This window comes from Acomys minous (assembly GCF_964271855.1).
Source record: "Acomys minous genome assembly, chromosome: 2".
NCBI classification, from domain to species: Eukaryota; Metazoa; Chordata; class Mammalia; order Rodentia; family Muridae; genus Acomys; species Acomys minous.
In genome coordinates this window covers 53,171,421-53,187,208 of record NC_140484.1, presented here as the reverse complement: position 1 = coordinate 53,187,208, position 15,788 = coordinate 53,171,421, and the positions used below count along the sequence as shown (strand labels likewise).

Here is a 15,788-nt window from a genome sequence, read left to right as displayed (position 1 = left end):
AGTGGCAGCATGCCTACCTGGCATGCACAAAGCCCTGAGTTTGATCCCCTCGTACCCCAGACATAAAAGTGGGCCAAGCTTAGCCTTCCCTTGCCCAGTATCTCCCCACCCATGGGTAGGGAGAGTAGGAGAGAAGAAGAGTCCAAGACAAGCTGGGACTGGAGAGTGGGCAGCACTTGTTTATTGTCCAGCTTCCCAAAGGGATGTGAAATCAGCAGGCTGGGGACGGGCTAGGAGGCTGCCTGCCAGGTCTGGTGCTGCTGGGCAAACCGTTGCATCCGATCCTCCAGCTCTGGCCGGAAGTGCCGGATCAGACCCTGGGGAGGAGAGAGGCACTGAATGAACCAGAATTCTAAATTCCCAAAGCTCTGGGCTCTCAATGCCACCCACCTTAGTGTCACACAGCAGGGCAATGTGTACCTGTACTGGCCAAGCGGCCCCATCGCCCAGAGCACAAATGGTGTGGCCTTCTATCTGCTTGCTGATCTCCCAGAGGGAGTCGATCTCAGCTGGCCGGGCATCGCCCCTCACAAAGCGGGCCATCACCTTGTTCATCCAGTCGACTCCTACAGCAGAGCAGCAAGAGTGGCCTGAGGTGTGCCACCAGGGAGAGGGCAACACTGAAGCGGTGCAGGTCTCATGGGGAAGGTTAGGAACAGCCCAGCAACTGGACCCCAGCCTTCCCAGGAAGCTCACCCTCACGGCATGGGGTACACTGGCCACAGCTCTCATGCTTGTAGAACTCAATGAGGCGAGCGATGGCTTTCACAATGTCAGTCTAGGAGGGAAGGAACAGCGGAGGCACCTTAGCCACCTGCAACACCGTGACCTGGGTCCCAGTGTTCTAGCCCACACTCCCACTGTACAGGGATCTCAGGCTGTAGGAATTGGAAGCCATGAGCTAGTAAGAGAATTTTCGAGCGGCCCAGGGAGGGGATAACACCAGGCTGGCAGGAGGTTTGTGGGCACGAAGGCCATTACCGAGCGATCCATGACAATCACGGCAGCCGTGCCCAGGCCTGTCTGGGCCTGCACCAGTGCATCGAAGTCCATCAGCACTGTCTCACACACAGATTTGGGGATCAGTGGCGTGGAAGAGCCACCAGGAATCACAGCAAGGAGGTTGTCCCAGCCACCTGTGACACCACCTGTGACAATTCCCAAAAGGACTGTCATGGCTAAGCCTGGCACACCTGCTAGGCTTAAGATAGGACCCATGCCAGCACCTGCACCTGGTCTAGCCCAGTCCGAGGCTCCCCCATGCCCTCACAGCACGCTGCCTATCCTGGCTGGCCCAGGCTTACCAGCGTGCTTCTCAATCAGCTCTTTCAGCGGCACAGACATCTCTTCCTCCACAGTGCAAGGGTGGTTGACGTGGCCAGAGATGTTGAACAGTTTGGTACCTGAGTTGCGTTCTCGGCCAAAGCCAGCAAACCAGGTGCCCCCACGACGGCAGATGGTGGGGGACACAGCCACTGTTTCCACGTTGGCCACAGTTGTAGGGCATCCAAACACTCCTTCAAGGAAATGACAAGAGACTGGTGGCGTCCCAGGAAAGGAAGCATGTTTTGTTTTGGCTTTTAATTTTATTTAAATTTTATTTATTTATTTATTTGGTTTTTTGAGATATGGTTTCTCTGTGTAGCCTTGGCTGTCCTGGACTCACTTTGTAGACCAGGCTGGCCTGGAACGCACAGCGATTCACCTGCCTCTGCCTCCCGAGTGCTGGGATTAAAGGCGTGTGTCACCACACCAGGCCATATGTTTTGTTTTTTGAGACAGGGTTTCTCTGTGTAACTCTGACTGTCCTAGAACTCACTCTGCAGACCAGGCTGGCCTCGAACTCAGAGGTGCCTGCCTCTGCCTCCCGAGTGCTGGGGTTAGAGGCGTGTGGGACATGTTTCCTGGCAGTAGGACATTTTGCTCCTGTGGCAGCTCCTCCTCTTGTCTCATCACTCTAGGCCCACAGTGCACCCCAGACTCCGGGAAGCTTACTTCCTGATCACCACCATACCCTAGCTCCCAGGACAGAAAGAAAGTACACCACCCGAGGGGACATGGGTGTCTGATGCCACCGAGAGCTGAAGGTGACACCAACAGAGACTGTTATTAATGCCTTCCCCCATCAATCTGTCCTCCCCTCCAAAAGGCACGGAGAAATACTGTAAGAACCACCCAGAGGGCACCTGGTCAGATCCAGGATCCCACAGAGCAGAGCTCAGGGGAAGCCTCATGCAGGGCCCGGCAGGGTCTTACCCACGTCTGCTGGGAAGGGCGGCTTCAGGCGTGGCTTCCCCTGCTTGCCCTCGATGGACTCAATGAGCGCCGTCTCCTCTCCACAGATGTAGGCCCCAGCCCCGCGCACCACGAACACATCAAAATCGTAGTCGGAGCCACAGGCATTCTTGCCGATCAGGCCTGCTTCGTAGGCCTCTCGGATAGCTACCTGTGGGACAAGGGGTGAGCTCCCCAGCCCCACCCACCGTACCCCAAGAGCAGCCTCCAATCCAGGGCCCATGGAACCCTGGAAGGACTCCCTAAGTTGATCTCTGGAGCACACAGGAAGAACTCTGGGGCCAGGTCCTGTTGTTGATGGATGCAGGAGGGCCCCCCTTCCCCATTTTTCTAGACCAGAGACTGGTGCTGCCATCTAAGAATGGCTGTGCTGGGAAAGGGAGCATGTAAGGTGCACACGCACAGCCAGCACACTCACCTGCAGGTTGGAGGCCTCGTTGTAGAATTCCCCTCGGATGTAGATATAGGCAGCTCGGGCCCCCATGGCTCGGCCTCCCACCAGGCAGCCCTCCACCAGCTTGTGAGGGTCATGGCGCATGATCTCCCGGTCCTTGCAGGTGCCTGGCTCCCCCTCGTCAGCATTCACCACCAGATACTTGGGCCTGTGGGGGCCTGCACATCAGTCAGGCTACAGACCCACCCGGGCCCAGCTCTTAACCCAACTCCAATCCTTGTGCACCCAGAGAACCTCAACACCCAGGTCCTCTCTGCCCTGCCTGGGGCTCTCTTTGCCTCATCCCCAGGGTCAGGACACTCGCTGCCTATTCCGTATTTGACCAGGTACGCTCCAACATCTCTAGATTCCAACATCCCTCCCCGTGCTTTCCCTTCAGAGTCAATGCAGTTCTTAGTCATGAGGACCAACTGGAGGTAGAGTGGCTGACTTAAAAAAAAAAAAGCCGGGCGTGGTGGCACACGCCTTTAATCCCAGCCCTCAGGAGGCAGAGGCAGAGACAGGTGGATCTCTGTGAGTTCAAGGCCAGCCTGGTCTACAAACGGAGTCCAGGACAGCCAGGGCTACACAGAGAGACCCTGTCTCGAAACTCCAAAAAAAAAAAAAAAAGGCGCATGCCTTTAATCTCAGCACTTGGGAGGCAGAGGCAGGTGGATTGCTGTTCGAGGCCAGCCTGGTCTAAAAAGCGAGGCCAGGACAGCCAAGGCTAACACACAGAGACCCTGTCTCGAAAAACAAACAAACAAACAAACAAACAAAAAAAATTGGCCAGGCAGTGGTGGTGCATATTTTTAATCCCAGCACTCAGGAGGCAGAGGCAGGCAGATCTCTGAGTTCAAGGCCATCCTGGTCTACAGAGAGTTCCAGAACAGTCAGGGTTACACAGAGAAACTTTTGTCTCGAAAAAAAATTTTTTTAATTACATTTATTTACTGGTGGAGGCAACATGTGCCCTAACACGTGTGAAGTTCAGGGAAGAACTTGTAGGAGTCAGTTCTGTCTTTCTTCCACGTGGGCCCTGGAGATGACCTCAGGTCACCAGGCTCCCTTACCTGCTGCGCCATTATGCCAGCCTAGTGGCTTAACTTTTAGGATTTGCATTCTAAGTGTCAACTGAAGTTGCAGGTCAAAAGCTGAACCAACTTTATCTTCTCCATTCCTGCGTATCCTACTCAGGCACAAAATAACTAAAAGGCAAAGTTGGGATTTGAATAATAAGGGCCCGCCTCAATCAAAATCTTGTACGGATTGTAACATCTTGAGTCTCTACTGACAGAGAGGCTTAAGTTCTGACTATGCTCTTACAGCCTGTTAAGTTTCCCAGAATCCGCCCCAAAATCCAGTGCTTCTGCAGCATCTCGTCTGTCCTGTAACCACACCTCAGGGTACTCGCCACGAACCTGCCATCCGAGGGCTTATTCATGAAGCTCCACTTGAGGCCAGTGGGGAAGCCAGCACCTCCACGACCCCGTAAACCAGACGTCTTGATCTCACCCAGGATCCAGTCAGGCCCCTTCAGCAGGATCTCCTTTGTCTTGTACCAGTCGCCCCGACTCTGAGCACCTTTCAGCCTGGACAGCGGAGGAGAGGAGGTGAAGGAGAAGACCCTGCCTGCTCTGGGACCCAGCAGCCTAAGGGCACTGTCTCACCTCCAGTCATGGCGGCCATAAAGGTTGGTGAAGATTCGGTCTTCATCCTTCAGCGAGCCAAATGAGGTTTTCTTGGGTGCTGTCTGGGGAGACGGAAGGTCAGGAGACCCAGAAGAGCTTGGGGACCATGTTTGGAAGTTACTGGGCTAAACATTCCACGCCTCATCCCAATTCGTCCCGGTAACAATACTGATACAGGGATGGTCTCCGCCATTTAACAAAGGAGGAAACTGAACCCTTAAGCTAAAAGGAAGGTCACAAAGCTGAAAGCAGATGGCTCCTGCTGAGCCCGTGTCACACTTCGGCTGTTGCACCAACACTGCTTCCCCAAGCCCAGCATTCGTTTGTCTGGCTCTTGAACTAGAGCAAAACCTGGGTAGAGGAGGAGCTTGTAACTGCTTGTATGTATTCCTTGATGGAAGAGAATTGCTTCGCTGGGGCTGAGATACAAAAGGGACGTGGGGTCTCCCGAGATAAAGTGAAGAGCTGTGGGCTGGAATGGTTCATGACTTCGTAAAAAGTGGCCTGACAGCCACTCCTACCTCCTTAAAAGCACTTTTCCACAGGTGGATGCCTGTGGTTCCAGGAACCCCCAGGATGCTGCGATAGGAGGATCGCCACTAAACTATATAGTGATCCCTTATCTCTAATAAAGCAAACAGACAAACAAAAAAAACCACAAATGTGCTTCCAGGCCACTACAAGAAATAGACCACTGGCGGGGGAATGCTTCCCCAAAGCTGTTTTCTGCATTTTCAAATGGGGCAATGGCCCTGATACCCCAGCAAGGCTTCAAACCCTGCAAACCCTCAGGCTAGGACGAGGCCGTCAAAAAACAGAAGATGGACTGGAGAGCGTGTGTCCTGAGTTGGGACCGTCCGCTTTTATTTAAGCCGGGCGGCAACCCGGAGGCAACCCGGAGGACTCTGCAGAGGGAACCACAACCCCAAGGGCCGCACACAAGGGCGGACATCTCAGGCCTGAGCCAAAACGGGCCTCACCGTGCCGCTGTTGAAACGCACAGATACCCGTACAGGAAGCGACCCGCCGAGAAGATGCCGTGCCGCCAGCATCGCGGAAGCCAGGCGGGTCACCTCCCGCTGTCACCTTCACAATTCGGAGCCGTGAGACCGGCGCGACAGAAAGGCACCGAGGGCGCGCAGGAAGCGCGTCACATGACCCGCAGCCTGCTGCCCGCCCAGGCACCCGGACGCCTTTATGTTCCGCCCTCGGCCCCGCCCACTAGACGGGGAGAGGTGGGCACAGAGACCGGACATTTACTCTAGTGCTGGGCCTTCTGGGAAATGTAGTTCGTCTGGCTCAGCCTCTCCTTTCTTGGAGACCAGTTTCCTTTTAGAAATAAACAAGACTTGCGTGTCGCCCTCTGCTGGATCCCAAGCATTCCGCTTTCTACGGGCTGTGCGTTTAGTGGGCACCAGCTATATGCACGAATGGACGCTGGGGAGAGATTTAGTTGGGCTAATTCAGAATCAGATCGTCCTGTTCTGGTGTAATAATGCTGACCCAGCCTTTGGCACTTGATCTCACTTCCAGTCATGGCACTTGGTCACTTGGGCTCTTGATCATACTCAATGCTTATTATACTCAGCTTTTGGGACTAAAAACCAGAAATGTTGTTTGTTTTTCTTTTAAGATAGAGTCTCATTGTCAGGCAGTGGTGGCTCATGCTTTTAATCCAAGCAGAGGCAGAGGCAGGCAGATCTCTGTGAGTTCGAGGCCAGCCTGGTCTACAGAGTGAGTTCCAGGACAGCCAGGGATACACAGAGAAACCCTGTCTTGAAAAACGAGAGAGAGAGAGAGAGAGAGAGAGAGAGAGAGAGAGAGAGAGAGAGAGAGAGAGAGAGGAGAGAGAGAGAGAGAGAGAGAGAGAGAGAGAGAGAGAGAGAGACAGGGAGGGAGAGAGAGAGAGAGAGAGAGTGAGAGGCTTTAGGCTGAAAAGTTCAGGGTAGAGGGCAGGGTGTGAGGGTATGCCAGCCATGCCCTTCAGCAAGTAGGGACCAAGGAATGCTGGCAGGAGCTGGGAGGCCAGGTCCACTTTGGTGTGATCTGAAACCCAGCAGAGAGGTGGCTCAGGTAAAAGGACTTGCTGTTCTTGCAGAGGATTCAGGTTGGTTCCCAGCACCCAGGGTGGCTCACAACCATCTGTAACTCCAGTTCCAGGAGATGTGACACCATCTTCTAACCTCTGAGAGCATTAGACATCCATGAGGTGCACATACCTACATGTGGTAAAACACTCATACACATAAAAAAATCTAAAATATTAATAAAAAAATTTTAAGCCAGACAGTGGTGGCACATGCCTTTAATCCCAGCACTCGGGAGGGAGAGGCAGGTGGATCACTGTGAGTTTGAGGCCAGCCTGGTCTACAAAGTATGTTCCAGGTGTGTAACACTATGTCTGACTTAGAAGTGTAGTATGTAAGAAACCAATGCAGGCCTGTTCACTCACACACTCCCCAAAGTGTGTGCAGGTTAGATTTTTTTTTTTTGTCAACTTGACACCAATTAGAGGCATCTGGAAAGAGGGACCCTTAACTAAGGGATAGTATCCATTAAATCACATGTTGGCAAGTCTATGGGGGCATTTTCTTGATTAATGATTGATGTGGGAAGGTCCAGTGCCAGGGACCAAACGGCCTGTGGCCGACCCCCACCCATTCAGCATCTGCAGCAAACATCCTGCTTGGCCACTCACTAGGCACGCAAGGCATCCGGCTTAGCCCTGAGAAGAGAGCGATCCGATCCTGAGATAACCACAGAGACATCCTGCTTTGCCTCAACTAGGAAAACCCCTCCCCCTGCAGATGTTCCCGAGGCTCAACCCCAGAAGATTCTGTACTTTTCCATTACCCTCCTCGCTTACCCCCACCCTCCCTAAAGCAGGTTTTAAAAAGCCTGCCCTTACCTTCAATAAACAGCTCTTGACAAGCTACGGTTTCCCTGAGCCCTGCCTCTCTCGTGCCCATTTTTTTATCCACAGGTTGCGACCCTCCTCGGCCCCCCAATAACTGACCAGCCGGACTGGTCGGTCCAGCCTCCTGTGGGTAAAGCCATCCCTGGCAGGTAGTCCTGCATTGTATTAAGAAGAGAGCTGAGTGTGTATACATAATAAATAAATAAATCTTAAGAAGGAGGAGGAAGAGGAGGAGGAGGAGAAAGCTGAGTGGGTTGGAGAGATGGCTCAGAGGTTAACATCACTGTCTGCTCTAGAGAACCTGAGTTCAATTCCCAGCAACCACATGGTGGCTCACAACCATCTATAATGTGATCTAATGTCCTCTTCTGATGTGCAGGTGTACATGCAAGCAGAGCTATTTCATACATAATAATAAATAAACAATTCTTTTTTAAAAACAGGAGGAGGAAGAGGAAGAGGAAGAAGGAGAAGAAAGCTGAGCTGAGCACGCGGTGGAAAGCAGGCGGGTAAGTAATGCTCCTCCCTCATTTCTGTTCCAGGATCCACCTTGAGTCAGCTCGCTCCCCTCAGTGATGGGCTGTGACATGGAAATGGAAGCCTTTCCTGGCGCTTCTCACTGAAATAGACAGCAAAGTAGGACAGTGGCCCGAGATGGTGTTAGGTCCATGGGGTGAAAATGAGCCTCTGGAGTATTTCTTCCCTGAAATACTTCCCTGCACTCAAATCCCTGCTTCCCTCCCCAGAGTGCTTGGCACTACTGACAGGCCTCCAGCCAGCAGTGCTCCCAAAGAGGCAAGCAAGAACATCCACAGTGTCAGCCTTCCCGAAAGCCCAGGGACCACACCATTCTGAGGGAGAAGTTATCCCCAATGAAGGTATTACAGCTCTGAGGAAAAGTATCCCAGGCAGGACCCACACAGCTCTGAGAGATGGTCCCCTCGGCAGAGGCTTTGCAGCTCCCAGGGGAGGGTATCCCTAGGTGAGCTGAGGAGCTCAGGAGCCTCAGCCCTGCACCACTTGACTTTTTATTGCTTCTTTACTTTTCTTTCTTTCTTTCTTTCTTTTTTTCTTTCTTTATTTTTAATATGTAAAGAGTAGGGAGTGACAGGCTGCCTCGATTGCTGTACAGGGACTACACACATCCTGCTAAAATTTCACAGAATGGCAGGGCAGTCCCAGCCCCACCCCCACCCTCTTTCCTGGGTAGAGAAGAGATGCCTGGGTAGAGCTAGGGATTACATAGCTAATCCGGGGCTCAGACTTAAGCCTGTGGATCATTTTGGGGCATAAGGGGGGTGGAGGAGGAGCAAAATGGAGCCAGAGTATTCCCCAACAACCTCCCCCATCTCATCATGAGTACTCAGGCCACAGGGCGAAGTGGCAGGGGTGCCAGGGACAAGGTGCTGGCCATGGAAGTGATGGAAACGTAGAATGAAGGACAGGGCCCACGCTCAGTGCCAAGTGCTTAGCGGATGTTAACCCTTTAAGCACCCCCACACACACACAGGGCATAGGGGTAAGGAGCTCCTTTTGCAGAGGCAGACAGTGTAGCTATGGTGCCAAGTGGGCCCACTCAGCCATGGTACAGCTGCCAGTTCACCTGCTTGCCAGGCTCCTCAAGTAAAGAAGGAGGTCTGAGGCAGAGGCAGGGTTGCTACACATTCAAAACTATCCTTATGTATGTAGTGAACTCCAGCCCAGCCAGGAATACAAGGCGAGACTGTTAGAGTTCTTCAGCCCGCCTAGCTATGATGTCATTGTTTATCTGCCACAGGGGGCGTGACCCTGCCCAGGGACGTATAAAAGGACAGACTGTCCACATGGTCTCTCTCTCTCTTCTCTCTCTCTCTCTCTACACCCTCTCTCTCTCTAACCTCTCTCTCATCTTCTCACTCTTCCTGTCTCTGTCTCTTTCTCTGTCTCCTCCATTTCTTTCTCCCCCCATGCTTATTTAATAAAGCCCCATATACCATAATATCTGGTACTTTTATCTATCATTATCTAACTACAGGAAAAGGTAGGATGTTAAGAGTTCTTCAGTCCACCTACCTAGATGTCATTGCTTACCTGCCACAGGGGCGGGGCCCCGCCCAGGGCTATGTAAAAGGACAGTCCTACCTTGCCTCTCTCTCTCTCTCTCTCTCTCTCTCTCTCTCTCTCTCTCTCTCGGTACCCTTCCCTTTTTCCCTCTCCTCCCATGCTCATTTAATAAATTCCCCTACAACATAATATCCGGCATCTGGTACCTTATTACCTTGTCTTACCTTATATCTTACTGCCTTAATTTTAAAATATAAAAGAGACCCTTTCTCAAAAAATTTTTTTGTTTTAAAGGAGGCAGCCAGAGATGTCACTTAGCTTGCCTAGCATGCTTAAGGCCCCACCTTTGAGCCTAGTAGAGAGGTGTGTGTTTGTCACAGAGAGAAGGAGCAAGAACAAGGAGACACAGAGGTTTATGAGCTGATTGTGCAGGCTCACACCTATAATTCCAACACTTGGCAGACTAAGGCAGGAGGACTGAGGTCAAGTTAACCTAGAAAAAAACATTTTTTTTTTTACACAAGGTTTTCCTGTGCAGACTTAGCTGTCCTGGACTCGCTTTGTAGACCAGGCTGGCCTCAATCTCACAGAGATCTGCCTGCCTCTGCCTCCCGAGTGCTGGGATTAAAGGCACGCGCCACCACCCCTGGAATGAAAAAAAAATCTTGTTAAAGGTCCACTCTGGTGTCATTTCCTCAGCAGTTTCCTCTGAAGTGTCCAAGGCCTGGTGCTCACTTATTTCTCAACCTCTTCCTCCCTGTGTAGTGAGAATTCTGGAATTTTGGTTTCTTTAAAAACACAGCCAGGGGTGGTGATGCACGCCTTTAATCCCAACACTCCAGAGGCAGAGGCAGGTAGATCTTTGTGAGTTCGAGGCCAGCCTGGTCTACAGAACAAGTCTAGGACAGCCAAGGCTATACAGAGAAACCTTGTCTTGAAAAACCAAAAACCAAACTAAACAAAACCAAAAATCCCCACAGGAATAGTATAAGAACATGCTTTCATTTTAATCCCAGTTATAGGGATATGGGGCTGCTTTGGACTGTCTGCAGCAGCTCACTATGATTTGCCTCGTGCTCCAGCAGAAGCATTGTTTGGCAAGCTGCAGATAATTTCTGAAGTCGTGTGAGGTTTGGAACTCTGGGAACTTCTCAGAGGGTACATAAATTTGAATGCCCTGAGCAGAAGGTCGGTGGTTGTTGGTCGTTCAGAGACGTTGGTTGCCATTCGCTAGTAGTCCTGCTCAAAGAAGAAACAAAAGGAAAGAAATTAGATTCAGGGCTCTCTCTCCCCTTGATCCCTCTTTCTCTCCTATCTACTGATAGAGCATGAAACGGGGTGGGGGTGGGGATAAAAGGTGGGAAAAGAAGAACCCACGAAGTAGCAAAGACCAGCTACGCTGCTGTGTCATTGTCTGTGTATCTGGCTTCTGACTGGACACCAGAAAGCATGAGGGATGCCTGCCGTTCCACATGCTTCACACCCGCTGTCCCTTCCAGCTCCTGCTTCCATGTCCGCACGCCCTCCCTCATAGCCATGGCTCTTTGTCTGCCACCTGGAATTTTTCAAGTCCCCTAAGGACCCCCATCCTGCTTCTTAGCCACTGCCATTCACTCTATGCAAATGTAGAGCCAGCAGAAATATCATAAACCCCAGGCCTGTCTACCCGCCCCCCACCCCCCCACCCCCCCCCACCCCCCCACCCCCCCACCCCCCCACCCCCCCACCACCCCCACCACCCCCACCACCCCCCACCAGAAATTCTTCATGACTCCTCACTGACTCAGGACTAAACGCAAGGTCTCCAGGTCCAGTGTTCTAAGCTCCAATAGGCCTGTATGCACAGCTTGCACACAGGGATCTGCTAGCCCCTTTGGCCCCTTTCTTCCTATTTCTCCTCTTGAGGAAGCCCGTGGATGTCACCATCCCCAGGAAACTTTCTTCATCCACCAGGACCAACTGTAGTGGATGTAAACATGTTTTTGTTTTGATCCCAGGTATGAGACATGAGGGCATGTGATGTTTTCCTGCTAAAAAGGGAAACTACCTCCTGTGGGGGCATGGTCTTTGCCAGCTAATAAACAACTCTGGTATGGACTCTGAAAGGAGATATATATTAGCCCCAAACCAGAGGCCTGGTTTTTGGTTTTTGCATTGCTTCACATCAGTTGACTGTCCATCGCTCCACTTCAAAAAGCTCCAGAGAACACTTTAAGGTTCTGGTTCCAGCTGCTGCGGTTGCGATTGCTTTTGCTGATTTTCTGGTTTGCTGTTTTACCAATCTGCTGGAAGCCACCCAAAGAACTGAGCCTAAAAAGGTCTGCTTCTCCTGTCCCCATTAACCTCTCTTTTCTCTTATCTTGGGTAGGTGGGTTGGAAGGGAGGTATAGGCATTAAAGAACCCAAATAAAGTAGGTTTGTAAAAGATCGAAGCCAACAATTAACTATCTAGATTAGCCGTTATCCTGGGCCCAGTGAGATGAGGGCCTGCCCGAGTGGAAGTTCTCTTTTCTTTAATGGACATGCTTATTTTATACCATAACCAATTTTATATTTCAAAAATTAAAAATATAACTTTTTTTCATTGTATGTATTCCAGTGCTATATAAACCAATCCCAGTTGTTCACACCTTTTCTTCTTCTTCTTCTTCTTCTTCTTCTTCTTCTTCTTCCTCCTCCTCCTCCTCCTCCTCCTCCTCCTCCTCCTCCTCCTCCTCCTTCTTCTTCTTTCCAAGACAGGGTTTCTCTGTGTAGCTCTGGCTGTCCTGGAACTCTCTTTGTAGACCAGGCTGGCCTTGAACTCACAACAATCTGCCTGCCTCTGCCTCCTGAGTGCTGGGATTAAAGGCGTGCGCCACCGCCACCATGCCTGGCTCACACCTTTCATCCCTGCACTCAAAAGGCAGAGGTGGATGCAAGAAGATCAGGAGTTCAAGATCAGCCTTGGCTATGTCGTAGCAAGTTTGAAGCTGGTCTGTGTTGCATGAAACTCTGACTCAAAACAAAAATTGCAAAAAGAAAAATCGAGAAAAGGTGTGTTTTCACCACCCTGACTTAATTGGCACAATCCTGTTTGTTTTTCTGCACTCTGTTTTCCTGGTGATTAAAAAAACAAAAAAACAAAAAAACAAAAAACCCCAAAAAACTCCACTTTACATATGAGTTCAATAATCCAAAAAAATTTAGAATTTAACAGAAGAAACTAAACTCCTTGCTCACCATCCTGGAGCCAAATGCTTTTTAATCTGATATTGTTGTGACAACCAGTAACAACAAAGCTTGTTGAAGCCTTCAGTTTCTGAGGCAGGCTCAGTGCAGACTAGCCTGGCCGCAAACTCAGCTACAGAACCAAGGAAGGTTTTGGACTTCCGTCTTTATCTCCCGGCTGCTGGGTTTCCAGGCATGTGCCACAGGACCTGACTTTATGCAGAGCTGGGGACTGAACCCAGGGCTTCATGCATGTTAGGCAGGCTCCCTGCCAACTGAACTCTGTCTGCCCCTTGGTAGAGGGGTCTTGATCATGTTTAGGAAACTTCCAGGAGCACGGATTTATCCTGAAGGGTGTTTGGTGGCCAGCATCCGAGACCATAGTAACTTCCCTTCTTAATCGGTCCTTCCTTACCCAAATCATTTTTCAGTCATGTAAACTATTGTCACCTAAGTGGCCCCCGCTGCCACTGCAAGCGGCTTCGGAGAGCAGAATCCGAATTCAGTCAGGTTTAATCCTCAGATCTTCTGTTGACCTCCACCTAGCTAGGCTTTGAGCAAGTTCTTTGACCTCTCTGTGCCCGAGTGTGGTTGTATTCATTACGTGTTTTCATTTGTAAAAGTTTTACCACAGGAGCTGGCATGCAGTGCATATATGGACCTGTTTGCTGTTTTGTGATAGGGTTTCATAGGGCCCAGGCTGGCCCTCAACTTGCTATGTAGCCCAGGATGATTTCCTGCCTTCGGGGTGCTGGGATTACTGGAATACCTCCCTACACCTAGCTGTTACTTTTGTTTGTTTGGTTGGTTGGTTGTTGGTTTGAGTTTTTGTTGTTTTGCTTGTTTCTTTGGTTGCTTGGTTGGTTGGTTTGGGACAAGGTATTACTATGTCCTGGAACTCATTACATAGACCAGGCTGGCCTCGAACTCATAGAGATATACCTGCCTCTGCCTCTTAAATTCTGGGATTACACTTGGCTCTGGCTAAGTCATAACTTAGTCATAACTTCCAGTCTAGATAGTATGAACTAGAGCACAGATGGGCACAGATGTCAGAGTTCTTTGTGCAGCTGAAACACACCTCTCTCCAGGAGGGAAGTGGGCAGAGAGCCAGCACCAGGTCCCAGGCACCAGCATGCACCTGGCTGGGCGTCCTCCCACTGTCCCCATCCCTGTTTGTCTTCTGTCCTGCTGGTCATAGTGGACATCATCTGCAGTTTTCTCAGGTGGAGGGAGCCCCTGAGGTCTTAGCTGAGATGGGTCACAAGTCACAGGTCACAGGTCACAGGTCAGAGGTACAGCTCACTCCAGCTGCTGCTTCTGCCATGTCCTCACAGCTGGCCTGAGTTCAGACAGCCAGCAGGTCTGGGCTGACTAGCTGCAGTGTCCCCTCTGCCAATCCTGAGTTGTCCCTAACACCCTGCCCACTCTCTCTTTGTCCTCCTACACTAAGCTCTAGTCCCTTTTTTTGACCAGTGTCCTTGATGGCTGTGTGGGGTGACAGATGCAGGAGGTGTCTATGTACCCCTTGGGAACTGTGAGAAATGGGAACCTAATCACTCCACTCCAAAGGATCCAAGTTTTGAATTGCCTCAGTTTGTAAATCAGCAGTTCTCAGCCTGTGGGTTGAGACCCCTTTAGGGACTCGATCAACCCTTGCACAGGCGTGGAATATCAGATAGCCTGCATACCAGGTGTTTATGTTACAATTCACAACAGTAGCAATATTACAGCTATGAATTAGCAATGAAAAATTTCTGGTTGGGGGTCACCACACCATGAGGAACTGTATTAAAGGGTCACGACATTAGGAAGGTTGAGGACCATTGAGCTCGAAGACAGGAAAAGATCCTGCTGGGTCTTTGTGGCCAGACACAGGCTGAGCTGCTCAGCTTCCCCTGCACTTCCTCCTGAGGTCACTGTGGACCTCCCAAAGGCACTTTACCCTCATAGCAAAATCTTTTTTTTTTTCTTTAAATCCTAGTATTTTATTTCCTATATTCTAGTTATAAAGTCCCATATGGATTTCCATCCATCCCTATTCTGATCTAGCCAATGGACAGCACATTCTCCACAGCTGTGTGAAGACCGGGGACTGACTCTGACATGAACTCTGGTGCCCTCCATCTGACCACTTCCCCTTGGTGTGGGGAGGCCTGGTGGCACTCAAAGGAAGGGTGAGCAGGCTACCAGGATGAGACCTGATAGGCTGTTATCATATGGTGTGTGTGTGGTGGGGGGAGTCCCCTTCTGCCACAGATGTAGAGGAGGGGAATAGGGTAAAAGAGGGAGGGAGGGAGGGGGGAATGGGAAGATACAAGTGAGGGGATAACAATTGAGATGTAATCTGAATAAATTACTTAAATAAAAAAAATAGTGATGGCTGGAGAGATGGCTCAGAGGTTAAGAGCACTGCCTGCTCTTCCAAAGGTCCTGAGTTCAATTCCCAGCAACCACATGGTGGCTCACAAACATCTATAATGTGATCTGATGCCCTCTTCTGGCCTGCAGCTGTACGTGCAGGCAGAACACTATATACATAATAATAAATAAATCTTTAAAATAAATAATGACACATAAGCTGGGTGTGGTGGCGCATGCCTTTAATCCCCAGCACTTGGGAGGCAGAGGCAGGTGGATCCCTGTGAGTTCAAGGCCAACCTGGTCTACAAAGTGAGTCCAGGACAGCCAGGGATACATAGAGAAACCCTGTCTTAAAAAAGCCCCCCCCAAAATAGTGACACATATCAAGTTTCAGAGATTTATTCATCAATGTAAATAAACTGAAAAAAAAAAACCCCAAAACACTGATTTCATGCATTTAGAGGAGAAGTATTTCCTGGTTGAGTGGAAAATTGTGCAGATGGCTTTCTGAAAGACCTTCATTATAAGCCGCTTTATGGTGAACTTCATGGTTTAGAAGTCAGGACCTTCTTTCTTCAGTTTGCTGCAGTCAATGTTCACTGAGTAGAACTTGTATTGGTCATTGGGACCCAGTTTGTCCCAAGGCTCTGGGTTCTTCTTCCTGGCCCAGCTGACATCTGGATTGAACAATGCCAAGCGCATCACATAGAGCACCATTCCAGTACCTCCTCCTCCAACCAATACATAGAGAGGGATCAAGCTGGGATGCTTCTTGGCTTGTCCGAGGATGTGGAGGAACATGTTTGCAGCAGAGGCCTAACATCCTCGGAGACAGGAC

The 15,788-nt window shown here is 50.5% G+C and overlaps 2 protein-coding genes across 2 annotated transcripts; both read right to left on the bottom strand.

The window, feature by feature from the left end:
* Nucleotides 1–159: 159 nt before the first annotated feature.
* On the bottom strand, nucleotides 160–5,592 carry NDUFV1 (NADH:ubiquinone oxidoreductase core subunit V1). The gene is made up of 10 exons (XM_084800696.1): nucleotides 5,400–5,592; nucleotides 4,399–4,481; nucleotides 4,150–4,320; nucleotides 2,714–2,897; nucleotides 2,257–2,446; nucleotides 1,305–1,517; nucleotides 982–1,148; nucleotides 697–778; nucleotides 421–566; nucleotides 160–317 (listed from the first exon to the last, which is right to left on the bottom strand). The coding sequence occupies exons 1-10, from the start codon at nucleotides 5,469–5,471 to the stop codon at nucleotides 231–233; spliced, it is 1,395 nt and encodes a 464-aa protein (XP_084656822.1). The 5' UTR covers nucleotides 5,472–5,592; the 3' UTR covers nucleotides 160–230.
* A 9,823-nt stretch (nucleotides 5,593–15,415) lies between these two features.
* On the bottom strand, nucleotides 15,416–15,788 carry LOC311592069 (cytochrome c oxidase subunit NDUFA4-like). Its single transcript, XM_084772024.1, has one exon. It carries the CDS (start codon nucleotides 15,749–15,751, stop codon nucleotides 15,503–15,505), a length of 249 nt encoding a protein of 82 aa, XP_084628150.1. The 5' UTR covers nucleotides 15,752–15,788; the 3' UTR covers nucleotides 15,416–15,502.

Bases quoted from the DNA above. Each gene is read 5' to 3' on its own strand.
- NDUFV1 (XM_084800696.1), bottom strand. From the start codon at position 5,471: ATGCTGGCGGCACGGCATCTTCTCGGCGGGTCGCTTCCTGTACGGGTA. The intron at 4,482-5,399 runs GTGAGGCCCGTT...CCGTCTCCCCAG, and splicing joins TGCGTTTCAACAGCGGCACG to ACAGCACCCAAGAAAACCTC. The intron at 2,898-4,149 runs GTTCGTGGCGAG...AGGCCCCCACAG, and splicing joins AATAAGCCCTCGGATGGCAG to GCCCAAGTATCTGGTGGTGA.
- LOC311592069 (XM_084772024.1), bottom strand. From the start codon at position 15,751: ATGTTCCTCCACATCCTCGGACAAGCCAAGAAGCATCCCAGCTTGATC.